This window comes from Elephantulus edwardii, unplaced genomic scaffold (assembly GCF_000299155.1).
Source record: "Elephantulus edwardii isolate Elephantulus edwardi_28Jun2011 unplaced genomic scaffold, EleEdw1.0 scaffold00126, whole genome shotgun sequence".
In the NCBI taxonomy this organism is placed as follows: domain Eukaryota; kingdom Metazoa; phylum Chordata; class Mammalia; order Macroscelidea; family Macroscelididae; genus Elephantulus; species Elephantulus edwardii.
Window position 1 is genome coordinate 6,459,175 of NW_006399876.1, and position 8,748 is coordinate 6,467,922.

Genomic DNA, 8,748 nt, shown 5'->3' on the forward strand with positions numbered 1-8,748 from the left:
TTTCTTTCTATTTTGTTCTCTGATAGTATTTTTATTTCCCAGAATATCTTTTGTTAAATCATATGTTTCTATTTCACCAATTAAATAGCCTTTCTTCCTCCCTGAGGACATCGTCTTCCTCGGTTTTCTCTTCCCTGAAACCTGTTTCATCCACGTTGATTCTTGGATGTGTTTCCTTAGGCCTCTGACTTTGATACTGGACAGTCCCTGTATATCTGCTGGTTTGGGGCTTTCACTCTGCTCATATTACAGGCTAAGGTATAAGTTGGGGGGGTCCTTGGTGCCAGGTGGGTGTTTGTGTCATCACCAGAGGGCACTGTGCCCCTGCCAGTGTCAGGTGGGTCAGAATCCTCGAGGAAGGCTTTCCCAGTTCACACCTAGAGCTCTAGAAGTGAGTGAGAGCAGATGCCTCGGGCCCCAGCACCACCCCTCCCTCTTGTTGGTGTGACATCTCAGTCCTCAGCTGTCTGACCCCAGAGAGCAGCCCCACTCTCTGTCACAGTGTGGAGGGGCTGCCCCCCACCCCCCGCCACCGGCCGCTCAGAATGGAAACGACCACCAAGAAGGCCCACCAGTTCCCCTTCCCGTCCCGTCAGGCCTGCCAGTCAGTGCTCTGACCCGAGGGCTTGTGTCTGAGTCCCACGGGCCCAAGTGACACGGCTCTTTTTTGGAATCAGCATCCAGGAGGATGACATCCTGCCCCCGTGTCCTAACAGAGAAGGAACAGCACTGGGCATCCCCGCTGCGTGCGTTCCTCTCACCTCTGTGACAGCGGGAAGGTCGGCACGATCCGGGCCAGGCTCCCCAGACCCCATCTCTTCCTGTCCCTCACAGCCGAGGGCTGGTCTAGATGTGACCTCACCTCCCGTGTCTGCAGATGGGCAGAAGGGGCTGATGGGGAAATGGCTCTCCACGGCTCGATGGCTCCAGCCACCAGCTCAAAGGGCTTCTGGGAGGAACCATGTGGGCCTACAGGGAGGAGGGCATGGAGCCCAGTGGGCACCGTCAGGAAGGGGCGGCAGTGGTACCTCCTGTGCCCGGAAGGCAGTGATGCCCGCTGGTCTCCTGTCAGCTCCTCCTGGAAGCCATCCTCATCAACACCAAAGAGTCAGACTTCCACCTGAGAGCTGCTGTGTCACGGCCACGTGCATGGCCACATCCTTCTCCAAAGTGTGCTGTCTGTGTGTCCTGATGCGTCTGTGCCTTTGACACACTGTCCTCCTCTGCAGGTACTGTGACTGCTTTGCCAGCGGAGACTTTTGCAACGACTGCAATTGCAATAACTACTGCAACAACTTACGGCATGAGCTAGAACGATTTAAGGCCATCAAGGTAACAAAGGCCTTTACATTGGTGGGTGCACTTACAGAGTGTTGCAGACGGCTGAGACAGTCCTGACGCTGTCTCCAAACCACAGCCGAACCCCAGGCCTCAGGTCAGGGCTGCCACACCTCCCAGCAGGCCTCCTGAGCCGCAAACCTTCCTCCCGTAGAACAGCAGATGGATTTGGGCCCCTGACCTTTCAGTTACAGCCCGACACACTGCACCACCAGTTCCTTCAGCCCTCTTCGGAGTGTGCTGATTTCAATATCAGGAAAGCCCACGGTTTTGAATAGACCTCGACTCTGGCCTGGTCCTGATAGTGGGGCTGACCTGAGACGGGGCCCTCATGAGCACAGAAGTCTCAGACAGCCGTCTTCTCACCACACAGTGGGTGACTGATATCAGAGGTGGAGCCACTCGCAGCAATGGTCTGACTTCAAGTCGAGCACAACCCATGGCGACCCGATAAACAGCTGACCTGAACCCTGTCCTGTCCTGCGCCAACCTCACACCTGCTGACACACTAGAGCCCATGGTGGGGGCACCATGTCAATCCACCTGGTCCTTCGTCGACCCCCCTCCCTCCCCAGCATCGTGTCCCTCTCCAAGGAAGAGCCCCTCCCGCAGCAGGCCCAGAGCATGTGAGGCGAGCCTTTACCATCCTCGCCTCCAACGCGCACTCTGGCGGCACCTGCTCGAAGACATGGTGGTCTGGTCTCCACAGGATGTGTAGTGCTCCTCGCCACCACCACAGCTCAAAGGCATCAAGTCTTCTGTCATCCTTATTCACTGTCCAGTCTCAGATACACAGCAAGTGATCAGAAGTGGTGTCAAGACTGATTTGCTATTCAAGTTATAAACCAAGTTGTCAGCTTGTTGTCTTTAGGAAGAACATTGTTCTGATTGGTACAGCATCTGTCTGACAGTTTGCTGTCCTGAGATAAGTTGAGGGTCGCTGTGATGGTGAAAGCTGTGCAACTGGTGGGTCAAGTGCCACAAGGGGCACCCAGGGTGGACAGGTTTTAGTGGAGCTCCCAGATTAAGACAGGCAAGGAAGCAGTGTTGGTATCCACTTCTTAAATAGCAGGCCTCTGAAAGTCCTGGGAGAATGACCTGACTGCAGGACACGTGATGTCCAGCTGGCCTCGGTGTGGGCCTGGGACATGTGGGTCGTGTTACGGGCCCGGAAAGCTTCCAACAGTGCCATCCGAGGCAGGGCCCGGGCACCAGCTCAGCCACCACCCCTTCCTCCAGCTTCTGGGGGCAAGGGGGGGATCCGCCTCACCTCAGACAGCCCTGTGGGCCATCGTGCTGAAGGCGAGAGGTCACCTTGCGCGCGCGCACACACACACACACACACACACACACACACGTGGGCCTTCCTGTATCTCCAAGACAGCCAGAGAAGAGGCGCAGATGGGTGTGGAACCACCACCTGCTCCTGGGCCACCCCACTGAGGACCAGTACTCACGGACTTCAAGGGTCCTGTGCCAACACAGTCTTGAAAAATGGGCAAATCAGTGTATCAGTTAAAATTACCCACTGTCAGGGGCGATAGTGGCCTAGTGGCAAGAAGCTGCATTGCAATGCTGAAGACGCGTGGTTCAAATCCACCAGATGCTTCGCTGGAGAAGGAGGGGCAATCTCCTCCTGTGCCAGCCAGTTGGATTCCATTTGATGGCACACAACAAGAAAAGAAAAAGAAAAAAACAAAACAAGCAAACAAAAATACCGACTGTCAACAGCAGACACGTGCCAGAAAAGCACCACTGCCCCGCAGATGCTGCCACCTCCCAGCAATCCTGTCGGGGTGAGGAGGCGCCCCGAGGGCCCCCAGACTATGGGTCTTCACAGAAGCAGACTGCAGCAGCTCTCCCTGCGGGGCAGCCGGGAGGCTCAAGCCGCTCACACGTCGCTTCACATCACAGTGCTTTAACCTCTGTGCCACTAGGGCCAGTGCTGTGCTCCTGGAGTCCTGGGCCGGATGGACCTGTGCATCTGACGCAGGGGACAGTGCTTCAGCTGCACTAGAGGGTGCAGCTTCCCTGCGGGGTACGGGGACCCTGCACTTCAGAGTGTAGAAACCATGTTTACAAAGTCACGGGATTCTCCTGTATTCCTGATGGGGCTGGAAGTGGACACAGCTGCTTCTCCTGTATTCCTGATTCAGCTGTAAGTGGGCACAGCCTCTTCCACAGAGGGTCCTCCATGCAGTCTGCATGCTGGGGAGGCAGGAGTCAGGAGGAGAAAGCCCCTCAAGTGACTGACACAGACTGCTTCCAGTGAGGTTTGCAGCGTGCAGACCTGAGGAGGTAACTGTCCTCTGTTCCGTAGGGTCACAGACTCATCCACAACCTTGTTCGCAGAAAGAGGACTTGACACACTTGCTGCAGAAGATCAAAGACTACGGCCTTCACTATGGATTTCATCTCAGCATCGAGAACACAAATGGAATTGTCGACTATTTCATATTCCTGGAATCACAATCAACACCTGTGGCAGCCATAGTTTAAAAATAGGTCGCCTGGGGAGAATCTGCTGTCGGGCGCCTCTGTAAGCTAAGGGGCAAAGGGCAGGGCTGAAGGCTGATGAGCGCTTGTCCCCGCCTTGTCGCCTCGCTGTTTCCTGTGCGTCTGAAGGCTGGACAGTATGAATAAAGATGACAGGAGAGTTGATGGCTTTGAACCGTGGTGTTGGTCAAGAGTGCTGAATGTCCATGAAAAATGCCCAAGAACAGACAGGCCTGTCCTGGAGGGAGGTCATCCAGCGGGCACCTTAGAGGCAAGGCTGGTGACACCTCACACACCTCGGGCGTGGTGTCAGGAGGGACCAGTCCTGGGAAAAAGATGTCACACCGGGAAGGGTGGAGGCTCAGAGAAAGCGGAAGACTCTCGGCAAGACGGACTGACACTGGACGGTCGCCATGGGTTCGCGCATGACGGGCAGAGAGAAGCCAGGGCGAGACTCAGGTCTGTTCACAGGGTCTCAGCGAGTCTTAGTCGAGTCGATGGCACCGAAAACAGCAACCGTGAAGGGTCGCTGTGGAGCCGGTCAAGGGCAGTGGGTTTGGACATTTGTGGGTTATTACAGTGCTGTGAGCTCAGTGATCAGAGGGAAAATTGTGGGGAAATACTGGCAGAAACCCTGTTGCACGGGAGGAACGGCTCTACGATAAACACACGTGACTGAGCCCCGTCGGAAGGAGCCACGGCTGCAGCTTACCTCTGAGGAAGGCGTTCTGGTGGCAGAGTGGCTGCGTGCTTGGCTGCTGGTTGGAAGGCCTGAGGTTCAAAGCCAGCAGCCATTCGGCTGAAGTCAAGACCTCTTGATCTACGCCTGCAAAGAGGGAGCCTTGGGCAGCCGGTGGGGCCGCTCGCAACCCTGTTCTGTCAAGGGTGTGAGTAGAAGCCATTCTGAGTCAGACTCCTCTCAGCGGACACGCCACGGGGACGTGCCTTCCTCTGCCAGGGACACTGGACTGTGGTTCCTGTAAGAACCACAAGGGTATCGGAGGCTGAAGGTGGATACGGCATGTCCATGGACACTGTCCTGTCAGGAGGTGGGGGAGGTGTCCGGGACACAGTCAGGAGGTGGGGGTACATCCAGGACACACTGTGTACCCACATCAGCACACACTGCTCCAGTGTGATACCCCCACCTTTCCTTGTAGGCGTACCTCGACAGAAACCCCGAAGCTTTCCAACCCAAGATCGGCTCGAGGAGGCTGGGAGACGTCAAGCTCCGCCACGGCCTGGGGTGCGACTGCAGGAGCTGGGGCTGCCTGAAGGGCCACTGCGAGTGCTACGAGGTGGGTGGGCGCAGCGCAGGGCAGCGGCCAGCTCTGCACACCTTTCCTGCAGCGCGTGACAGGACAGGCCTTGTCACCTTACCCCCCAGTTTCCCGAAGGGCAGCCACGATGTTGTGAGGTGCAGTGGGGTCCCCACACAGGGACCAGGACAGCTCTCTGCCGGGTCCTGGCCCCTCCTCACCGTGGCTGCTGTGCGCGAGCCCTTGCTGCAGCCCCTGCGCCACCACAGTGCATTGGTGTTATTTCCTAAACACAAATTGAACCTGACGCCACGTGAAGTACCCGGGTGATTGACCACTCACCATGCGTCTCCGAGTGGACATGAGGTGGCCCTGCCTGCCCCTCACGTGCTCTCGGCGGCCAGTGGACACCGGAAGTCTCTGAGGCTCCTGCAGCACCTTGTCCTGGGGATCTGGCTGATGAGGGGGTTCACAGCCCGTGGCCCACAGAGCTCGGTCCAAGCGAGAGGAGTAGAGGTCAGCGGGTTGGGGCTCGGGTGAATTCCCTGGAAGCCTGACTGGCACGGGGCCCGGCCTTCCCCATGACGGTCTCCCTCCCCGCCTGCTCTTCTGTCTGCGATGAAGCGAACGGAGGGAGGCAGGGAGGAGGCCCTCAGCCTCCAGTAGTGAAGCCCCTGAGGCCTGTCCTCAGGTCATCGGGGCTCAGAGCTGCCAAGGATCTGCTTCCGAGATGGGCACTGGAAGGCCAAGCTAGACCACAGTCCTCCAGCCCAGGACCCTGACGCAGGGCAGGGGAACCTCCCTGACTCCCTCCTGGTCCAGCCATGTGGAAGAAAGAGAGGAGGGACTTCCTAGTCTCTGAGTGGCTGAGGATGGCAGAGGGAGTGGGGTGGAGGGGGACAGAAAGTCCTGAGAAACCTGCCAGGACCTGGGGGTGCAGAGCAAACTGTGACAGACTCCTAGACGTGACTCCAAGCTGGAGGAGGGAATGGGGACACCAGCCCTGCCCCAAGGTAGCCACACTGTCATTGCTGTGAAGGGCGAGGGGCAGGGCCCCCTGCACACACGTGGACGCACAGCCATGTAGGCCTCACAGTCTCCGGTGTGCACACCCCCTGCCCCTCCTGCCCTCGCTGGCAACGGCTCAGCTGTGTCCTCAAAAGGACCCTGTCAGGGGAGCTCTGGTGGCCTAGTGGTAAGGAGCTGCAAATACAATCCCAGAGGCACACGGTTCGAATCCACCAGATGCTTTGCCGGGGAAGGAGGGACAATCTCCTCCTGTACCAGTCAGATCGGATTTGACGGTGCACGCACACAAAAATAAAAATAAAAAAAAAAGAAGGACCCTGTCACAAGTGTGCTGCCCATCGGCCATGCGGCCTTGCTGTTCACCACTGCCCCTCCTCTTCCTCCTGTATGACATCCGGCAGATGACACGCTGCGTGGACACCCCCCCCCCACACACACACACATATACCCTTTAAGGCCAGAGTAGAATTCGTCACTCTTGATGATGTGCACTTGTTAGGACCTGTTGATTCTGGTGGCGGTGCGTAGGATGCCCTGTCACATGGGCGCATCTTGTATTCCAGGCCAAAATGATGTGTTCTTCTATCTGTAAATGCGTTGGCTGCAAAAATTACGAAGACAGCCCAGAACAAGTGACACTCATGAGCCTGCCAGCCGACGTGGAGCTTGGAGCACTGGAAGGCAGCCCCCACCTGTCCCCAGCCAAATCCTCAGGACCACCCAGACCCAGGAGGGACCGGTGGGTACTCGGAGCTCACGTCCTCACAGGGAAACGGGTGTCTGAGAGAGAGTGACAGGGTGGGGGCTGCAGGGCCAGAGCGAGGGCAGGGAGGGCTGGCACCTCTGCCGGGACCACCTCTCTGTCCTGTTTGCCCCCACCCTAGCCTTCTTGTTCTCGACGTCCCGTTTCCTTCTGCTCTGTGCAAGGGCACAGGCCCCTGCCTCGGGCACACGGAGCTCTCCTTGAGGGCTGGTCTGCACGCTGCTGTCGCTGTGACGTGCAGGTCCTCGTGCTGGAGTGGGTACCCTGGGCAGGCTGCGATGCCAGTGGCCGTCTTCTTGGTGGGACGACAGCTCCTGTGACCACGGGCAGCCTTGGCTGCTGCTCCAACAAGAGCAGTTCCACAGCTTGTGTTTAAATCCAGGGCCTGGTGTGTCAGCAGTAGTGTACAGGCGTGCCTTCCAAGGTGTCCCTGAACAGACTTCAACTGTCAGCCTTTAGTTATTAGTCTGGTGCTTCATGGCCCAGGCACTCCACGATATTGTCCCTGAGTTTTCTTTACAGAGACTAACCAGCACTCACGTTGGCTTTTATACAGTGCCACTTCCCATTGTTCTATCGGAATTTCGGGTGTCCTTCAGGCAGGGCTCGGTGCAATAGCTGGGCTCCCAGCTCTCCCTGCAGCGCAGCGAGGAGACTGAACCTGGGCCACCAGGGGGCGCAGCACAGCCAGCCGTCCCCTCAGGTGTCCTCACACCTGGCCCAGTAACCGCAGGCCTCAGGGAGGGTCAGCCCAGCCTGGCTGTCAGCGCTCAGTGCAGACCCGACCCAGGGCGCAGGCAGCGAGGCCTGACTGGTGTGGTCCTGCTTGTCCATCACCCCCCCTGCAGGGCCCCGGGCCTGGGTCCTCTGGCTCAGCTGATGGGTTCCTGTTACGGCGTGCTGACAACCTACAGGTTTTCTTATACTCTCTACTCTTCTAAAAGCTGTGGTCACAGGAGGCGTGTGACCCTGGGATTAAAGCATTTGCCTGGTCCCCAGAAGTGGGCCGCCCACATCCAGCTTTCCGGCAGGGCGCCCTGGCTCGTGTGCAGGTGTGGGGTCGGTCCTCAGTCAGGCGTCACCTGCAGCATGGGCAGGAGACTGCCAGGTGGATGCCAGGGCGAGCCTGGCATGACTCTGCCCCACTGTCCACAGGCCGTCCTTCACCTGCATCTCCTGGGAGGTGGTGGAGGCCGCCTGTGCCTGCCTGCTGGCCCAGGGCGAGGAGGCTGAGAGGGAGCACTGCTCTCAGTGCCTGGCTGAGCAGCGGGTCCTGGAGGAGTTCGGGAGGTGCCTGTCGCAGATTCTCCACATCGAGTTCAAGTCCAGAGGACTGCAGATGGAGTAGGGACACGGTGAGACTGCATGCATGGGTGGCCGTGACCTGGCCGACCCTGCAACCTGGCCAGTGCTCGGGTCCTGGCTAAAGGCTCCTGAGGGCACAGCGTCTGCTCTCGAGAGGTGGTGAGACAGTGGACAGCGCTGGGCACCCTCCCCAGGGGCCCACAGCCCCACAGATGCCCCGCCCAGAGTTCTCCCGAGTTTCAGTTTATCAAATTGTTTAGAAAGAAAGTCTCCAAAAAGGACATGATGGTGCCACTCAGAATCTCTAATAAGAGAATTCCCGGGTGCCCACAGTCCAGTAAGTGACCAGTGTGTCCTGCAGCCCTGGAGGAGGGCGCAGCTGCTAGGCCCCCACTTGTAGTGTCCTGATTTTAGAGATTCAAATCTTGAGTGTTTCTGTTCTATTGTGGGAAGGACCTAGACGTCAATGAACGCCTGTATAATTACTGTTCCGTAAACTACTGTTTGTCAGACACGGTTGGAATAGTTTGTAGAAACCAGTGCTAACAGCTGGTTCTG

At 57.8% G+C, this 8,748-nt stretch overlaps 1 protein-coding gene across 1 annotated transcript in view; it reads left to right on the plus strand.

Moving 5' to 3' along the window:
• The window catches only part of LOC102843432 (mucin-2-like), a 36,086-nt gene extending 27,853 nt beyond the window's left edge, over positions 1 to 8,233 (plus strand). Inside the window, exons 11-15 of the mRNA XM_006893395.1 lie at positions 503 to 604; positions 1,230 to 1,332; positions 4,995 to 5,132; positions 6,686 to 6,861; positions 8,041 to 8,233. Coding sequence (XP_006893457.1) covers positions 503 to 604; positions 1,230 to 1,332; positions 4,995 to 5,132; positions 6,686 to 6,861; positions 8,041 to 8,233 — 712 coding nt within the window. The remainder of the gene's footprint in view (positions 1 to 502; positions 605 to 1,229; positions 1,333 to 4,994; positions 5,133 to 6,685; positions 6,862 to 8,040) is intronic.
• The last annotated feature ends 515 nt before the right edge of the window (positions 8,234 to 8,748 follow it).